Consider the following 20,510-nt stretch of genomic DNA (forward strand, 5'->3'; position numbering starts at 1 on the left):
TGGTTTCTAAGGAAGGTGTTTTCGTTTGTTGTTGTTATTTTGGGACACTGTTTAGGGATTTTTTATGTTTTGTTGAACACAAATATAATTTTTATCTTCAGTATAGTTGTCATACTTGAAGACAGAAACCTAGGTGTTCTGGAAGGAATACTATGGCCAAGAGGCTGCTAGTATAGAGCATCCAATACTAACCACCCCTGCAGCTGATAAATTCTCACTATATTTTGGTCTTTGCATCATTCATTCAAGATTTAAATTTTTATTTTTAAAATGTATTTTATTGAAGTATTGTTGATTTACAATGTTGCATTAATTACTGCTGTACAGCAAAGTGATTCAGTTATACATATATATTCTTTTTCATATTCTTTTCCATTATGATTTAGCACAGGATATTGAATATGGTTCCCTGTGCAATACAGTAGGACCTTGTTGTTTATCCATTCTATATATAATAGTTTGCATCTGCTAACCCCAAGCTCCCAATCCATCCCTCCCTCACCTCTATCTTTCCCCTTGGCAACCACAAGTCTGTTCTCTATGTCTGTGAGTCTGTTTCATAGATAAGGTGATTTGTGTCATATTTTAGATTCCACATATAAATGATACCATATGGTTAAACCTTAAAATTTTTAAGACCTATGACTCACACCTTATATAAAAATTAACTCAAAATAGATAATAACTCTAAATGTAAAGTTTAAAACTAAAAAACTTGCTGGGCTTCCCGGGTGGCCCAGTGGTTAAGAATCTGCCTGCCAATGCAGGGGACACAGGTTCGAGCCCTGGTCCAGGAAGATCCCACATGCCACAGAGCAACTAAGCCTGTGCGCCACAACTACTGAGCCTGCGCTCTAGAGCCCACGAGCCACAACTACTGAAGCCCGTGTGCCTAGAGCCCGTGCTCTACAAGAGAAGCCACCACAATGAGAAGCCTGCGCACCGCAACGAAGTGTAGCCCCTGCTCGCCGCAACTAGAGAAAGCCGCGCACAGTAACAAAGACCCAAGGCAGCCAAAAAGAAATAAATAAATTAATTTAAAAAAAGAAACTTGCAGAAGAAAAATAGGAAAAAATTTTGTTGAGATCTTAGATTAGGCAAAGATTTCTTAGATATGACAGCAAATCATGATCCAGAAGAAAAACGAATTGGAATTCTTCAAAATTAACAACTGAGGTCCTCAAAAGGCACCACTAAGAAAATGAAAAGATAAGGCATATATCCGGAGAAAACATTTGCAGATCACTTCTGTATTAAGACTAAAACAGATGAAGAAATCTCAAAACTTAATAAAAAATACAAAAATTGACCCCCCAAAATTAAACACTTTGCAGTAAGCTGAACAATGGCTTCCCAAAGATGTCCACTGCCTAATCCCTGGAATTTGTGAATATGATCCTATTACCTTACATGGCAAGAGAACCCCTGCAAGTGTGATTAAATTAAGGATCTTGAAATGGGAGATTATCCTGATTATTCAGTTGGGCCCAGTGTAACCACAAGGGTCCTTGTAAGAGGGAGGCATGAGGGTCAGAATCAGGAAAAGGCGATGTGATGACAGAAGCAGAGAGAGACATTGGAAGATGCTACGTTGCTGGTTTGGAAGATAGATGACGGAGCCACGAGCCAAGAGTACAAGTGGCCTCTAGAAGCTAGAAAAGGCAGGGAAAGGGATCGCCCAGAGCCATCAGAAGAAACATTTTGAGCTCCAAACTGTAAGATAAATTTATGTTGTTTTAAGCCACTAACTTCGTTGTAATTTGTTACAGAAGGAAAAAGAAATAAACTCATACGTATACATAGATGTGTATATATACATATGCATATACATATGTACATGCATATACATATATACATGCATATACATATATACACACATTCACTTTGTAATTTTTCTTTAAACTGTTTCTATGTTTTATTCACTACTGTGTATATATACACATATATATGTATATATGTATACACACGTTTTAAAGAAAAACATTAAAACTTTTATATATATGAATAAAACATAGGAACAGTTTAAAGAAAAATTACAAAGTGAATGTGTGTGTAACCATCACCCAAGTCAAGAAATAGGATATTCTCAGCAGCCTAGAAACCACATATGCCCTTCCATAGCATAAACTTCTCCCTCTTCCTGGAGATGACCATTATCTTGACTGTTTGATAATAACTGTGTTTTCCTTTGTAATTTATATGCACATGTAAATGCACACACAGAAGTGTATCTCTAACCACTATAGTTTTGTCCGTGTTTATGCCCAAGAGTGGGATCGCTGGATCATATGGTAGTTCTATTTTCAGTTTTCTGTGGAACTTGCCTACTGTTTTCCACAGTGGCTGCACCTTATTGGCCATTTTTATATCTTCTTTAAAGAAATGTCTATTCATGTCATTTGCCCATTTTTAAATAGTTATTTGAGTTTTTGTTGTTGAGTTGTAGAAATTCTTCATATATTCTGAAATATTAACCTTTATCAGGTATATGATTTACAAATATTTACTCCAATTCTATGGGTTGCCTTTTCACTTTGTTGATTGTGTCCTTTGACACAGAGAAGTTTTTAATTTTGATGTAGTCAAATTAATCTGTTTTTACTTTTATTTCCTGAGCTGTTGGTGTTATATTCAAGAAATCATTGCCAAATCTAATGTCACGGAGATTTTGCCCTATGTTTTGTTCTAAGAGTTCTACAGTTTTAGGTCTTACATTTAAGGCTTTGATTCATTTTTAGTTAATTTTTTATGGCATTAGTTAAGAGTTCAACTTCATTCTATTGCATGTGGATATTCAGTTTTCCCAACACCGTTTGTTGAAAAGACTATACTTTGCCCCACTGAAAATCATTTGAGCATATATGCAAGAGTTTATTTCTGGGCTCTCTATTCTCTTCTATCGTCTATATGTCTGTCTTTATGCCAGTACCATACGGTTTTGATTACTGTAGCTTAATTTTGCTTGTTTTAGAACTATATGGAATCCTATTATTTGTATTTCTTGAGGATCTTGTTTCTTTTGTTTGGCATTGAGAGATGCATTTATATTATTGCATATAGCTCTAGTTTTTATTGAAGTATGGTATTTTATTGTCCAAAACCTATCCATTCTACTGCTGGTGAATATTTGATTCTATCCCCAAATATTTTTTGGAAAGGGATTGCTGCTACTTGGTCTCATTGACTCTAAACTTCTTTTTCATAGCCACCTGAGTCTATTTTATAGTCTCTTTTGACCTACCACATCATCGTGATTTCATCTTTTGTTTCTTTAGACATTTCATCCATAGTTATTTTATAGTTGTTGTCTGATATTCTAATATCTGGAGTTCTTGGTAGTCTAAATTTGTTGTTTATTGTTTGTATGGAATCTCATTCTTTTCTTTTATCTAGATGGCTTTGGTGATCTTTGATTGTAAGCTGACATTGGGTTGATATTCATCTGTTTAAAATCTGTGGCCCAAGTTGAGGATGCTTCCTCCAGATATGATTTTTATTCACGTCTTCCAGGAGTTTGGGATTGCTGCGAACCTGCAACCACTTTTAACCCATATTTGGACCATCAGGAGTCCTGGGCTCATCCCTCCCTTCCTCTCCCTCCTCCATCTTGCCACTGACCTAACAGCTTAGTTTCTGGATTGCAGGGCTGATATTGTAATTTCATTTCCCTCCTGTTCAACTCTGTCTTCTCAGAGGCACGAGAGTCACTGAGGTTTTGTTTTTTCCTTTGGAAAGTTCTCTGTTTGCTGTGATACAAGTATTATAATAAAAATTGTGCTTTTTGTGAGTTCTGGTTTTTTTGTAAGAGGAGATATCTGGTCCACCATCATGTCAAAAGCAGAAGACTTTCAGATCTCATTTCTTGGTAGGTTGGTAAGGCATTAAGGGTCTTGCTTGAGAACAACAAAAGGAAATTATTCCACTAACCAAACTAGGCTTTTGTCTTATTGAACAAGACAGACAAGAGCTGGATTGTCTTCAACTGAGGACAAAAGCTAAACCTGGAACACAGAGAGTATTTGTAGTAATCTGGGGAAGAGAAAGGACAAAATGGAGTAACTGGAAAGAGGAACAAACTCTACTGGATGAGTTTGATTAAGTTCTTGCTGTTTGGTGAGGGATGTGAATCACAAACCAACCACAAATATGTCCATTTTTTATAATAATGTGAATTTGGATCTACTTTGGAAGAAGCAATGAATTCTGAATTTGGCTCTGAGGTAGGTGAGCGTGGGGGCCAGGGCCTATTACTTGTATCGGGTAATATCTGGAGAATGAAACTTACTTCGATCTTATTATTTTGGTCTCTGGAAGAAATGTTTCCACCATATTAAGATGTCTCATAGTTTTTACAGCATGCTAATCTAAAAAAATCATCTTAAGAACATTCTGTCTTTTGCAAAAACACATCTTAAGATATCTATTAGATTACCCAGTGTACCTTAAACAAGAACCCACACATACAAAATTCATCCTCAAGTTCAGTGCCAGGAAAAACCTTGTCTTCTTAGAAAAATATGTGTCCTTCTTTTTATCAGACTAAATAACCCATGTGTTTCCTGTCTCAACTTTTTTCCTTAACTCCCGAAAAGGTCAGATCTAAATTAAAATCACTTGTGGTCACCAATGCATCCCAGCTGCCCGGCCCCATCTCTGTCTCTGATCCCAATTGTAAAAGTAGTTTGATTATCTTTTCATATTGTATCATAAAAGCAATACATTATTGCTTTTATGATTATATTTTCATATTGTATCATAAAAGCAATACATTAATACAATATTCATTATTCATTGTGGGAAATATAGACACAACAAATGAAGAAAAATAGCAACTGTTACTTTTGAAACATTAGTGTACATTCCCTGGTTAGACCATCCCCACACCCATCCACACTTTATTATTATTTGGTTGCCAGTAAGAAAAACTGACTCTGACCTATGCAGGGGAGGAAATTTTCATTTTCTTCTACTCATCTTAGGTTCATTGACTGGGATCCTGCAAATTAGACAGACAAAGATAGGTTAGCAAGGGAAAAACAAACAGAGGCTTATTGACAGGCATATCACATTTGTACCTGGGAATACACAGAGAGCTTATATAGCATCTTAGCAAAGAACAATAATTTTCTAGTAAAGTGACAAGATTAAAGAAAAAGACTTTGAGTTTCTAGGGGCAGGCAGCAGATTATGGGAAGGCAAACATATGGGAAAGTCAATAGTGGATAAGAGCTAATTTCAGCTAGGTTCGTTATGTAGATTCTTCTGGTGCCTTCTCTGGGTTGATAAGGGTCTAGAATAGTCTCGGTGGTTAACTTCTGACCTTCCTGATAGAGAGAGGAGTGGGGTACATCTTTATAAACTTATGTCCTACTTTTAGGCAAATAGGGGAGAGCAGAGAGCTTTTCTTGTATCAGTTCTTCTCAGATGCCTTCGACTCAAGTTAATCATTATGCCAAAGTGCCGTATCTGGGGGTGGCAAATCCTGCTACCCTTCAGTTATTTAAATAATAAAAAGTATTTATTAGGAGGACACTAGTAAGTTCCCATAGTTCAAGTAGAATGCTCAGGCCTCAAAAAGCACGGGAACATTGGTGGCCCTCAGCCCGCAGCAGTGAAAATCACCATCTCCCTAGGACTCATCTCCAAACTGCTTTTTTTCCCTGCATGTTGGCCAGCACGGAGCACTGTATTTGGCAACCCCACTAAGACTGCAGGGAATCAGGCAGGGCCTGAGAGCCCGTGCAAATGGATGTGCGGTGGTTCTGTTACAGTCAAAGCAGAGTGGATAAAAAGGAGTGTTTCAAACCACTGGGCCACCTGTTTTTCCTCCTTTGTGTGGTCACAGTCAAATGTTCATGAATTTATGTTGCCCCACACCTATCGCCACTGCTGTGAGAAAGAAACCCTGGGCTGACTCTCATTCTGGTGGATTTCCTGATTGGGTATCAGTTGCTTAGGACTGTGGTTTTCTGCTGCCTCCATGCCCTTCCTGCCTCTCATCCCACCAAAGAGAGCTGGGTGACCCAGAGGAGAGAAGAGGAGTCCACACTGGACGGGAGGCCACAGTCCCCCTAAGTACATTACACATAATTAAAGCAAAATAGAGGTTGATTCTATTTATTTAAAACTTACTAGTAGATGATGTGAGTCTATTCTAGACCCTCAACAAATGACACTTAAAAGAGAACATCCTCAGATGTGTATCCAACACAGTATCTCTCAATACTTATGGGAACACTCATTTATAGAACACTAGTGCACTCGGTGATATTAATATTATTTTTGAGGAAAGAGTTTTGGCAGTCAAACTACATTTGGGAAACACTGTATACTATATTATATTTTTGGATATGTAAAATGTACTGTATCAAACTAAAGGATCTAGGAAATGTTACAATTTCTGTCCTAATATATAAATATATACACTAAAATATACAGTGATTATATTCCACAGGGTAAGTGAAACTGTAGACATTTTTTCTTTGTTTTGCTTTTATTATATTCTGATTTTGATATTATACTCTGATTTTTCTGTAATACATATATTTAAAAAGTTAACAACTTATACAAAATAGATGACAATTTAAAGATTATTTTTTAAAAAATAAAGATTAAATCGATGTTAAATACAACAAATAAGGAGAATTTGTTCTCATCAAACACCAGAAGTGTTTAAAAATGCCTCCCATTATCTATTGAAGTATAGCACATTGTCCATTAAATATCTGAATTGGATATATGCCGAATGAACGTAGAAATATCAGAGTGCCTATAAGAGTTAATATATTATTCCTATGTCATTACACAAATATTAATCCCTAAGATATACTCTACTATCAATTTTTAAAGTTCTTCATATTCTTTTGCCAATATGAGTAACAAGGACATTATTTTAAATGTTTTTTTAAATCAGGGATTGGCAAACTTTTTATGCAAAGAGCCAGATGGTAAATCTTTTAGAATTTGCAGGCCATACAGTCTTGGTTGCAATTACTCAACTCTGCTATTTCAGAGTGAGAGCAGCCGTAGACAATACCTAAACAAGTGAGTATAGCTGTGTTCCAGGAAAGTGTATTTATGGACACTAAAATTTGAATCATGTCCTTCTCACATGTCATTAAATATAATTATTCTTTTTATTTTTTTTCCAACCATTTGAAAATGTAAAATCATTCTTAGTTCATGGGCCATGTGTAGTCCCTTCCCATATCACAATAGCATGTGGGAGAAGTGATGTTAAGCGTCATTTCTAAGATGAAGTTATAAAGACTATAAATTTCTGTCTCGGATGCATGCTCTCTCTCTCAGATCTCTGCCATGTTGTGTGGTGAGGCCCATATGGCAAGGAACTGAAGCCTCCAGCCAACATCAGAGAGGAACTGGGGCCTCCTGACAACACCCATGTGAGTGAGCTTGGAAGCAGATTTTCCTCTTCCAGTCGAGCCTTCAGATGACTGCAGCCTCAGCTAACAGCTTGCATGCAACCTTATGGGAGAGGAGACTCTGCAATAAAATCACCCTAGAATCCTAACCCCACAGAAATTGTAAAATAATCAGTATGTATTGTTTTTAGCTGCTCAGTTTGGGGGTAATTTTTTATGCATGCATATTAATTAATACAGCACCTATGTTAGACCAAGATCTGTTGGGCTCCTAACACTAACCCTTCACATATTGCTGCTCTCAAGACTCCTCTGCTCTGACTCAAAACCCAACCCCTTGTCTGGGTGCCCAGCCTACGAACCCTGCTGTACTAAGACACTCCCTGAAACCAAGACTTAACTCCAGCCTTTGGAATGTCTGTGTGTCACATATGGAACTAGTAAAAGAAGAGGGGGAATTTTTTCCTGCACATTATTTTCCATAAAACACTGGTCAGATTTTCTGAATTTTGTGGTTTAAAGCATCTTTCCCTCTCAAGAAAAAAAAGTTTATTCACTGCTTCTTAACCTGCTGTGTAACTCTCCAGTTCTCCTCAATCACTCTTTTCAGTATCTTTGCAGACAGTATATGGTGCTTTAAGTGACAATGCACAATCTATCCCACTGTTTATTGCTTCTTACTTGTCAGTATTACAGGTCCTGTGATTGTTCAAGATGACATTTTGAAAAACATAAGGCAGGAAAAGCAAGAAAATAATGATCACTCTGCCAAGTCAATCACATGATCCTAACAGAAGCTTGGAGCCAGGCCAGCCATTAGCAGGAAATCATTGCATTGTATTCTGTGGTTTCAGGGCACTGGAACTTCTTTATGTCCACAAACACGTCCTATACATTTAGAAAGTGACTGGGACTGTGCATTCCGTTCCAGTGTGAAGGGGTTTCAGTCACCTGAGCGTGTGGGCACGTGTGCAGGAGGAGAAGAGAGACGAGGGGTGGGAAGTGGGAAACACCCAGTTGTTCTAACTTCCCTTATTCAATTTGTTTCTTAATTAATCAGAGAACTCTAAATGCAGAATAAACTTCAAGAGATCATCAAAAATTCCCATTTGGTCTTTGAACTCCATCGTCATATTTTCTACAAAGTTAGGCAGGGTCAAGGGAGCTGAATCTGACTAACTTGACAAGGGCTATCCATGATGACAGGGTTACCAGGCACTAGGCTCAGAGTTTGGGCACCAGACTTAGACCCTCTCAGCTCAAATACCCCTCCATCATTTATTTTTGTTCTTGTATTTGTTTTCTTTTTCCTGCCCATCACCTTCACTGGGCCTTCTTTGGGAAACAGCACCCCTTATTTTGGGAAATGATTCTCTCTCTCCAAACATTTGGTTCTAAAAATTCTAGTTCCAGTTATTCCTGAGGTCCAGTTGACCCTTTCCCTCTGCTATATATTGCTTCATCCACTCTGCCTTTTGTTACATAATATACCCAGACAGTCTTTCCCTAAACTGGTTAGAATTGAGTTACCTTACTTGCAACCACTTGCAAATGAATCCCATCTAATTCAGGTGTAGTATTGTGGTGTAAGTAAAAGAATAGGAAACATAAGTCATACTAAAAAGAAAAAAGTACAGAATTATGTAAGAGTCTGCAAATATAATTATTATAGTAATCAATTATCTGGTGGTGCACTATGTGGTTTTCAGCTAAAGTGCATTTAAAAATACATTATTGCATTTGTGAAAAAAATTATTAAAATTGCCATAACACCTGCATGTTAAAAGACATGTGTTAGTTATTATCATGTGCCTAGTATTAAACACCTCACCAATCAGATACAACCTATAATACTGTGTTACAGCCAGACATTCTGCCACTGTTTTGAGCATTCACTGAGAAAGAAAGGTTGAACTGGGGAAGATGAAAACATTCTGGAGATGGATGTTGGTGATGGTTGCACAACAGTGAATGTGCTTAATGCCACAGAACTGTACACTTTAAAATGGTTAAATGGGGCTTCCCTGGTGGCGCAGTGGTTGAGAGTCCGCCTGCTGATGCAGGGGACACGGGCTCGTGCCCCGGTCCGGGAAGATCCCACATGCCGCGGAGCGGCTGGGCCCGTGAGCCATGGCCGCTGAGCCTGCGCGTCCGGAGCCTGTGCTCCGCAACGGGAGAGGCCACAACAGTGAGGGGCCCGCGTACCGCAGAAAAAAAAAAAAAAACAAAAAAAACCACCAAGGACAGAAATTCAATTCAACAAATATTTACAGAGCACCTACTATGTGCCAGGCACTACTCTGTGTATTCTAGGGATCCAGCAATGAATGACACAGGCACAAATGCCTGCCCTCAGGCTTCCACAGTTTGCCACTGTGTAGCTGCCCCAATTTTATCATTAATAGTTTTAAATATACATGTTTGCCAATAGAACATACAACTTATTTTTAACAGTGGCATAAATCCTATAGTATGGGTGTATGAGAACTGTTCCAGCCATTTATTCATTGCTTAGCATTCAGTTTATGCTTGGTTTTGATTTTCACAATCAGTGCTGCAATAAACACCCATATTACAATTACATATATCCAATTATATACAATGTAATGATGCCTTTATTTCTTTTGAAGGGCAGGTTTTTTTAAAGTAGGATTTCTGACTCAAGATATATAGATAGACAGATATAGATATATACACATATATATGGTTTAATTTAATAAATTCATCGGATTACTTCTAAGAGGGCTGATTTCCCTACATCTTTACCAACATTGAATTTTAAGTCTTTTAAAATGTTTCCAAGCTGATAGGCCAAATAGTTTGATATTACTGATTCAATTTGCTTTCCTCTGGCTCTTCTGCTAGCGATGGTGAGCATCCTTACATATGCTTATCGACCATTTGCATTTCCACCTAATAATAATTGCAAATATTAGAGTCAGGCACTGGAATGTGCATTCTCTCATTTGATTCTCACAACAACCCTACCAAAAAAGATAGCATCTGCTTCCCTCCCTCCATTTTACAGATGAGAAAACCATTTCCAAGAGACAAATCACACCTTCGAGATGACGCTATTTCTAAAGAAAAGTAGTACTACCTTGAGTAAACAAAAACCACCAAATAGACGCATCCCTACCCATTCGTCCTCACTAACCCGTTTCTCCATTCCCCAGGTGTGCTCACCGGCCCTGGTACTATCCACCAGGCGGTGCTGAAGCAGGTGACCACGCTCCACTATCCGAAGTCATTCCCAGTGGAGCCATAACACCCTTGGTTTCCCCTTGTCTCCAAAATCGCGAGCTGTCAACTGACTTCATGCTTAATATGCAAACCTAAACCCTGCGGGTGTCGCACCGGGTGCCCTGCCATTAATCTTTTGACCGATCCCTCCCCTTGGCCACTGTCACCACCTATGTATGCCTTAGAGACATGCCAGTTACCTGTGACAGGATTAATAGCTCATCCTACAAGATCTGTGTAAATATATGTGATTCATTACACGGTGTCATTCTTGAGACAAGGACATGCATAATGGAAATAAGATGTAACCCCTTGAATATATATTGGTTATTTTCTTTTTCTTGCACACATTCCTAGTTCAGCATGGCGTGCAGTCCACATTAGATGGAATTGCGCCTTCCCTCAGCCATGTCCCCTAAGCTTTGGAAAGACATGTTTCCTGAGATTAAAATCACTGGCTAACGGTTTCCAGCCCCGCTTCCCGTCTCCCTTTCGCCTCTCAGCCTCCTCCTGCCTGGTTGGGGCTCGATCTGCAAGCAATGGTATCCGCAGTCCTTCGCTGACAGAGGGGGTGTCCAGATTCCGAGGTGTCGCCCTTTGGTGTAGTGCCACTTAAACCCAGGACCTACCCACTCCCTCCCAATCCTCTCCTCCCCCCGCCCCGCGCCGCTCTAGGAGGAGTCAAAATGTCCTCTTCCCCAGCTGGAGGGGATTGTAGTGCGTAAACAGGATTAACTCTCTCCCACCCAGCTGCGCTGAGCAGCCCGCGGCCTGCGGGCCGGAGCGAGCCTCTTGGTGCGCGGAGGGCGAGGCACGGGAAGCGGGGGATGGTGGAGCTCGGGACCTCGGAGCTGTCCCTGGGGCGCGCTTCCTCGCCAAGGGGGGCGGGGGGTCACAGCCTCGGGAGCTGCTCCTCGGAAGCCGGGGCTGACGGCCGCGACGGCTCGGGCTCCTAGCCGCAGCCTCTCTCCACCACCTCCCTCTCCCTCCGCTCGCTTCCTCTCCGCCCACCGCGCTCTAGCCGCCGGGTCGCAGCCAGCGCAGTCCTCCGCCCCCCCTAGCCGCCGCGCCCGCCCTCCCGCGCCCAGCCATGGGGGACCTGCCGGGCCTTGTGCGCCTCTCCATCGCGCTGCGCATCCAGCCTAACGACGGCCCGGTCTTCTACAAGGTGGACGGGCAGCGCTTCGGCCAGAACCGCACCATCAAACTGCTCACGGGCTCCTCCTACAAGGTGGAGGTGAAGATTAAGCCCACCACGCTGCAGGTCGAGTGAGTGCGGGCGCGCGCAGCGGCTGACCGGCCCCACTTGGGGTACGCGGGGTGGACCGAGGCCCCCGGGACAGCCTGAGCCTCTCCTGGGCAACTCTTGCCTCGCACCGCGCCCAGCGGGCCCAGGAGGTTGGCGGGGAGGAAGTGGGGGGCGGGTATAAGGTCAGCTCCCTGCACCCTAGGTCCCGTCCTCTGCCTTACACTACTGTCTCCGCTGTTCTCGCTTCCCTCCACGCCTCGCGGGGTGGGATGTTTAAAACAGCGACAGGAAGCCAGGGGTTGGGGGCTTTTTCTTTCCTTGTAGAATTTTCATCCCTTCTGTGCAGCCATCGGCGCGGACCCGCAGGCGGCCGGGGTGGGGCAGAGGGGAGAAGCTCGCCGCGGGGTTCACTTACCGCAATCTCGGTCCTCTGCCCCGTTCTGTGAGGCTGAAGGAAGGAGAAAGGCTGAGGAATGAGGTGTAAAGTCGGGGGCGGGTGATTATTGGGGCTCCCTGAGGGATGCTCCCCACTCCTCCATCAACCCTTATGAGCCTGGGACCCCGGAACTGGAAGACCAAGACGGAAGGCAGCCTCCTCTGCTTAGGCCTAGTTTCCCGGTTTTCCTTGCCTGGTGTTTTTCTTTTTCTCCCGAATTGTCTGTTCAGCCTGGTGATTAGCAACATCCTGACAACAAAAGGATGGTTTTTTTATACTTATTTATTCGTGGCAGGTTTATCTCTTCTCTGCTACCAGAGGTTGATGCATCCAGTAGGCTCTGGCTGGCAAGTCAGTGTAGGAGGGTGCAGTAGCTTATGGGGAAGTATCCAGGACTGGAACCCTTTACCTCTCAGCTTCCACGTAAGCATGGTGTAAAGTCCAGTGTGGAAAGAGGAAATAAACCATCCTATACTGTATCTACCTTTGGCTGAGCTTGGGAGGTGGGGTGGAGAGGGCTTTGACTCCACCTGGCACCTTTTATAGCTTAAGTGTCCTCCAGTAGTTGTTAATTCAACAAACTTGTATTGGCCTTCTAGATGCCAGGCTCCAACTGAATGACCTAGAGCCAAACCTGAGGTGTGTCTAATGCTCTTGGTCCATTTACTTGTCCCCATCACTGATAGCTCCAAGCACCCATTATCCTCACATTCCCCAGTGTTCTGTGCATCTGGTTATAATGCAGACTTTTTCTTTCCCTTCTTTCCTGGCAAAACCCCTTCTACCAAGTTATCTGTTCTATTTCCTTCAAGATAGTTCTCTATTTTTCAAGTGAATGTAAAAACAAATTTGTGTTAATGATAAAACTATTTTTTTGGGTTACACTTTAATTTTATCAAAGTTTTTCAGTGCCCTAACCCAGTGGTTCTCAAACTTGAGTCTACGTCGGAATCACCTGGAGGGCTCGTTAAAACACATGTGGCTGAGCCCCATCCTAGATGTAGTAAACTCTAGTTTACTATATCTAGAGTGGAGCTTAAGAATTTGCTTTCTGATGGTTGGCAGGTGATACTGATACTGCTGGTCCAGGGATGACACTTTGAGAACCATTACCCTAACATGAAGAAATGATGCCAGTGAGAATTTTTGGTGTGTGGCTGGCTTGAGGAAGAGTACCCCAAATTATGGGACCCCTGATTGTTGGAACAGAAGAAAAAACCATTAGAGAACTAGTTCAGTGATTCTCAATCCTACCTGTGCATTAGAATCACCTATGCAACCTTAAAATAAATTTTCTAGTGCCCAAACCACACCCCAGACCAACTGACTCCTGTTCTCTGGGGTTTGAGATGGGGTGGGTATAGGTAGGTTTTTAATAGCTCCACAGATGAGAAACTAAAGAGGAAGACCATTGACAGAGTATAACTCAGCCTTGTGCAAGTACTTTGGATGAGAATACCGATGTCAGTCCAGAGAGATTAAGTAGTTGACCTAGGGTCACATGACTGGTTAACTGGGGAAGTCAAGCCCCCTAAACTCTCAGAACTTTCTACCACACCACAGTGTCTTTGTTAGCCACACCCTATGGGGTTTTTGCCTGGAGTTGTGGTCCAGACCAGGACAGGGCGCCTAAGCTAATTCCTACCATATGTGGTCAACTCAAGTCCATTGCAGGAACATTTCCATTGGTGGTGTGCTTGTCCCGCTGGAACTGAAGTCTAAAGAGCCTGATGGGGACAGAATCGTATATACAGGAACATATGAAACAGAAGGTGTGGCCCCAACCAAGAGTGGAGAACGGCAGCCCATCCAGATCACCATGCCGGTAAGGCCTGCCTGGGATTGTGGAGTGTGGTGCCAAGGCAAGTGGAAACCATGGAAAAGAAAATACGAAACATTATTTCAATTCATGGTTTCATGTTCGAATATATTTGTTCATAATGTCCAAGTACAATTAATTAAATGATCCATGCTTCTCCAGTGATCGGTTTCATAGTAATTTCTTATGTGGCAAAAATTTAAGTCTCTCCCTACATTTTTGTAATCTGTTCCATTGATCTGTCTACACTTATGCCAAAGCTGCATTGTTTTAAATACATTGCTTTGACAGTACGTGTTTGTGTATTTTGTAATTGGTCACCTTACTGAACTTGCTTACTAAAATTCTTCATTCGACGATCTTGGGTTTTTCAGGTAGACAGTCATAATCTACATATAATTGTGTCATTTTTTGATTTTTTTTTCTGGCCTTCCTGCGTTGGCTAATGTTTCTAGAATAATGTTGCCTACTAATAGTGGTAATCCTTGTCTCCAGGGTTTCACTGTTCGATACAACGTTAGTTTCAAATATTTATTATGTTAAAGCATCCTGTTTCTAGTTCACTAAGAGGTATTTTTTTTAAATTGGGAGGTGTGTGAATTTCTTCTAATTCCTTTTCCCATCTATGGAGATAGTTTTTCTTCTTTGATATATTAATGGAATAAATATAAAATATACTTTGAAATACTAAACTTCCATTTATTTCTTAAAATAAACACTACTTAATGTCATTTATTATTTGTAATATATTACTACATTCAATAGGCTAATATTTCATTTAGGGTTTTAAAATTTTTGTTTGTTTGGTTGATTTATCAGCAAATATATAAGGATTTCCTATATATGTCAGGCACTGGGAGAAGAGTGGTGAACAAAATAGATATCCCTGGCTTCATGGGGCTTCTTATCTAGAGGAGGAAAACATACTTTATACATGATTGTCAATAATAAAGTAGATAATTGTTATTAGACAAAATGTACTGAAACAGTAGTGGCACCCTTGGGATATATACCAGGGGTCTTAGTCTAGCTCAAGATTTAGGGGATGGCTTTCTTGAGAAAGAACTAAAGACATGTAAGAGTTGAGGGAAGAGGGAGCATTTGAGGAAAAAGGAGGTACAAGGATCAACAGCTGGGGGAGAGCAGAATGTGTTTCAGTGAATGAGTAGAAGCCCTGTATAGCTGGGGCAGACAGTGAGGCAGAGACTGACTCAAGATTAAGACAGAGTTAACACAACAGTGTAAATCAACTATACTCCAATAAAAATTTTAAAAATTAAAAAAAGTAAAGATTAAGCTGGAGAGGAAAGTAGGGTTTAGATGTTACAGGACCTTCTTTCCTTATTGAATTTATCTTAATGCCTGTGGGAATTCATTGAAGGTTTGTAAGTCAACTTTGATAAGCAATTTACATACAAATTGTATGTAAATACATTAATACACCAATTTAAAGTATTCAGTTACATAGATTTTAACTACTGTATAATCACCACCCCAACAAAAATATAGAGCATTTCTGTCATCCCCAAAAATTCCTCCAGGCCCATCTGTAATCGATGGCCCCAGGCTTAGCCCTCTCTGACCTTTTTGTCTCCATAACTTAGTTTTAACAGTTCTAGAATTTCATGTAAATAGAATTGTAGCATTGTGTCTGACTTCTTTCACTTAGCATAATGTTCTTGTATAACGTCATTGTAGCCTAATGTTGTCACATAAATAGTTGGTTCCTTTTATCACTGAGTAGTATTCCATGGGAAGGATATACTACAGTTGATTTGTCCCTTCACCAATAAATGAACAGCTGGGGTGTTTTCAGCTTTTGAGGTTATGAATAAAGTTGCTATGAATATTTGAGTATGAGTTTTAGAGTGAGGATGTTTTCATTTCTGTTGAGTAAATACCTAAGAGGAGATTCGAGTCACATGGTAAGTACATGTTTAACCATATAAGAAATATCCAGACTGCTGTACCATTTCATATTTCAACCAGCAATGTATGAGAATTCCAGTTACGTTACATACTTAATTATATATCAATCTTTTAAATTTGGAAATGCAAAAGACCTAGAAGAGCCCAAACAATTTTGTTTCATGGTCTATAATGTAGTCTTTAAATCAGATAGCCTAAATCTTCCCTCTTTGTTTACTCAGTTATTTTGACTATTCTAGGCCCTTTGCATTGTTATATAGATTTTAGAATGAGCTTGTCAATTTCTCCAAAAAATGGGGTATTAATTGGGTTTGCATTAAATCTAAATGCCAGTTTGGAAAGATTTGACACTTTACTGTTGAACCTTCTGATACATGAATATATCTGCCTATTTAGGTTTTCTTTCATTCATCTCTATAATGTATTACAGTGTTCCCTGTACAGATTTTATACGTACTTTGTTAAATTTACCATTAAGTATTTCATATTTAAATGCTACTATAAATGGTGGTTATTACTAGTATGTAGAAATAAAATTGATTTTTTTCTATACTCATCTAGAATCCTGAGGCCTTGCTGATTTCACTTATTAGTCCTAATAGTTGTTCGGGATTTTTTTTTGTAGAATCCCTAAGCTTTTCTATGTATGATACATTTTTTTTTTCATTTTTTAAAAAATATTTATTTATTTTTTTTGGCTTTATCGGGTCTTAGTTGTGGCACGTGGGCTCTTCGTTGCGGCCGGGCTCTGTAGTTGTGGCACACGGACTTAGTTGCCCCATGGCATGTGGGATCTTAGTTCCCCGACCAGAGATCAAACCCACGTCCCCTGCAATGGAAGGCAGATTCTTAACCACTGGACCACCAGGGAAGTCCCTCATTAACATTTTATTGAGGATTTTATATCTGTGTTCCTGAGGAATATTGGTCTATGGTTTTCTTTTCTTGTCATTGTCTGGTTTTTGGTATCAGAGTAATAATACTAGCTGCATAAAATTATTTGGAAAGTTGTTCACTCTACTGTTTTCTGGAAGAGTTTGTATAGAATTAATATTATTCTTATTTAATGTTGGATAGAATTCACCAATAAAAGCATGCATTTCACTTTGTCTAAAGGTTTTTAGTTACAAATTCAATTTCCTTAATTGATATTGGGCTATTCAGGTTTTATTTCTTGAGTTAATTTTTTTTTTTTTTCTTTACGGTACGCGGGCCTCTCACTGTTGGGGCCTCTCACTGTTGTGGCCTCTCCCGTTGCGGAGCGCAGGCTCAGCGGCCATGGCTCACGGGCCCAGCCGTTCCGCGGCATGCGGGATCTTCCCGGACCGGGGCACGAACCCGTGTTCCCTGCATCGGCAGGCGGACTCTCAACCACTGCGCCACCAGGGAAGCCCTGAGTTAATTTTTTTTTATAAATTTATTTATTTTTGGCTGCATTGGGTCTTCGTTGCTGCACGCAGGCTTTCTCAGTTGCAGCGAGCGGGGGCTACTCTTCGTTGCGGTGCACCGGCTTCTCATAGCGGTGGCTTCTCTTGTTGCGGAGCACGGACTCTAGGCGTGAGGGCTTCAGTAGTTGTGGCACGCAGGCTCAGTAGTTGTGGCTCGTGGGCTCTAGAGTGCAGGCTCAGTAGTTGTGGCACACGGGCTTAGTTGCTCTGTGCCATATGGGATCTTCCTGGACCAGGGCTCGAACCCGTGTCCCCTGCATCGGCAGGCAGATTCTTAACCACTGCACCACCAGGGAAGTCCCTTGAGTTAATTTTTGTAATTGGTCTTTGATATCATTCATTTATTTCAATTAAATTGTCAAATTGTTGGCACAAAGTTGTTGGTAATAATCCTCCACCATTCTTTGATGTCTTAGGATCTCTAATGATGTCCACTCTTTCATTCTTGATATTAATAATTTGCCATGCCCCCCCCCCCACCAACCAGTCTAGCTAGAGATTTATCAATTTTATTGGCTTTTTCAAAAACCCAGCTTTGTTTTCATATGCTCCACTGGCCCATTTTTCTGTTTCATTGATTTCTGATCCTATCTTTTTTTTAAAGTTAGTTTTTATTTGTATGTTTGTTTGTTTATTTATGGCTGTGCTGTGTCTTTGTTGCAGCCCATGGGCTTAGTTGTGGTATGTGGGATCTTAGTTCCCCGACCAGGGATCGAACCCAGCTCCCCTGCATTGGGAGCCTGGAGTCTTAACCACTGGACCATCAGGGAAGTCCCCTGATCCTATCTTAATTATTTATTTCCTTCTTTTGTTTGCATTAAGGTATTTTAATTGAGGCTATACACACACACACACACATATACACACAGAGTAAAATGATCTCTTTGTATATTGTACAGTTCGGTTTTCCATAGTTGGACTATATGCACCAAAGTGTGCATTTCTTTGAATCTTTTCTTCTTGGGGCTCACTGAATTTCTTGAATCTGTAAGTTAGTGTTCTTCCAAATTTGGGTATTTTTAACTGTTATTTTGTTTCAGATTTCTTTTCAACTTTATTCTTTTCTTGTAGTTCCTCAATTACACATTGGACAGCTTGGTATTATCCCACAGATCTTTACAGTCCTGTCCAGTTTTCTAAAAGAAAAGAAAATTGGTTGTTCAAATTAGATCATTTCTATTGATGTATACTCAAGCTCGGTGATTTTTTTTCTTCTGCCATTCCCAGGCTACTCTTGTGTTTATTTTCTGAAATTTTTTCTGTCATTGTACTTTTCAGCTCTAGAGTTTTTTATTTGTATTTTCTATAGTTTGCATCGCTCAAGATTCCCTATGCTCATTGAGACCATGTGCCCCTTTACTTCTTTGAGCATGTTTATAATTGCTGGTTTGAAATACTTGTTTGGTAGATCCAGTATCTGGCCCCATTTAGAGTAGGAATGACTTTTTTTCCTGAATGTGGGTCATGCTTTCCTGTTTTGTTACATGTTTGATAATATTTGATTAGAAACTAAACATTGTAGATAATATATTATTGATTCTAGTTTCTTTTATTCTTCTGAGGATTAGTCTCTTTTTAAATTCTAGCATGCGGTAACATTGCTGGACTCAAACTACAAATTCTGTCTTCTCAGCAGGGTAGCAGCTGATATCTCTGCTTAATTTTTTTCAACTTCCAGTTGCTGCTTTTCTAGCCTGGTTCCCTTGTTCCAGTGGAGTTTAGCAGTCAGCCAAGGAATTGGACAGTTTATACTAAGATTTTGGGATCCATCCACCCTGAGGTTTCTCTAAATTTCCAGCTGCTCTGCCAGTCCTGAGCCCTTTGCTTTGATACTTTCAAACCAGTAAGACTCCAACTTCTCAGGTTTGGGAATGCATTCAATTAAAAAAACAAAACAAACAAACAAAAAAGTGAACTTACAAATCTTATTCAGCATAATTTTCTCTTTCAAGAATAAAGTCTTCTCTTAGACGAAACCAATCCTGCTGACACCTTGATCTGGGACATCTAACCTCTCAAACTGTGAGACAATAAACTTCTGTTGTTTGGAAAAGAAAGAAAAAAAAGACTCTACTGGTTTGTCCGCTTTTTCAAGCAGAAAAAGCCCCCCTCCCACCAGCCCATACAAGCAGTTAGGGAAGAATTATGGCAGAGTTATAGTCAGATTTTGGGTCTCACCTCTTCCGTAGCTCTCTTGTTTCCAGGATTTTCTCCCTAAATTTCCAGCTGCTCTGCCATCCCTGAACACTGTCTTCTGCCACTTTTCGCAGATAAAGCTGCCATTTACTTGGGCCAGAACTGCCGGGGGATTGGGGAGTAACCTCAAGCAAAAAAGCCGCAGGGACAATTCTTAACTGTTATAGTTGAGATCTTTCAAGGGTAACTCTGGTTTCTGTCCTGCTTTTAGTTGCTTTTTAAAGCCTTCAAATAGTTTTTGTTTATATTTTGTCAGATTTTATAATTCTCTATGTAAGTTTCACCCACCAACTCCCCATTTTTAAAAACATTTCAATGTAGGACTTCCAGTTCCTGATAATGTGACAAGATTTGCATGTTGTTAAAATCGGTCTAGTAGCAATATGTAGGAGATAGGCAAAGGACAATTAGAAGGTTCTTCACCATTTAAGATGTGGTGTTAGGGTTAATAACTTAATAAAATGAATTGGGCACATTTTCATAGTTTGTGCTCTGAAACAATTTACATAGCATAGAATTTAGCTGTTACTTGAAAGTCTGACAGAATTTCCCCATACAAGTCAGGATCCAAAATAATGGTATTTGGAAGGAATATCCCTAACTTTCAACTTAGTCCATAATGTTTGCCTTTGGGGGGCTTTGAAGATTTTACTGAGTCAATTTTAGTTGTTTTTCTGAGGAAATCATCCATTTCTACAGAAACACATTTTAAAAGGTATTTTTAGACTTCTAGGAAAATATTTGAAGATCACACATCCAACAAAGGACTGGTGGATCAAAATAAATCTCTTTTAAATCAAATAAGTGT

At 40.2% G+C, this 20,510-nt stretch overlaps 2 protein-coding genes across 8 annotated transcripts in view; one reads left to right on the forward strand and one right to left on the reverse strand.

The window, feature by feature from the left end:
• PLEK (pleckstrin) overlaps window positions 1-12,653 on the reverse strand; it is a 58,044-nt gene extending 45,391 nt beyond the window's left edge. For 4 of the 6 annotated variants that reach the window (XM_067704863.1, XM_067704860.1, XM_067704862.1 and 1 more), the window contains exons 1-2: window positions 12,290-12,650; window positions 4,937-4,996 (exon numbers count right to left, since the gene is read on the reverse strand). The gene's annotated coding sequence lies outside the window, so the exon portion shown is untranslated. Of the gene's footprint in view, window positions 1-4,936; window positions 4,997-12,289 lie in introns of all 6 variants that reach the window. The other 2 variants (XR_010934486.1, XM_067704861.1) reach the window with 2 other exon arrangements.
• Window positions 11,315-20,510, forward strand: part of PPP3R1 (protein phosphatase 3 regulatory subunit B, alpha) — a 113,218-nt gene continuing 104,022 nt past the window's right edge. The window contains exons 1-2 of one of the 2 annotated variants that reach the window (XM_067704867.1): window positions 11,315-11,894; window positions 13,985-14,135. In XM_067704867.1, the coding sequence (XP_067560968.1) occupies window positions 11,716-11,894; window positions 13,985-14,135 (330 nt within the window). In that variant the 5' untranslated portion in view covers window positions 11,315-11,715. The remainder of the gene's footprint in view (window positions 11,895-13,984; window positions 14,136-20,510) is intronic. The other variant, XM_067704865.1, reaches the window with a different exon arrangement.

Source organism: Pseudorca crassidens, chromosome 14, assembly GCF_039906515.1.
Source record: "Pseudorca crassidens isolate mPseCra1 chromosome 14, mPseCra1.hap1, whole genome shotgun sequence".
NCBI lineage: Eukaryota > Metazoa > Chordata > Mammalia > Artiodactyla > Delphinidae > Pseudorca > Pseudorca crassidens.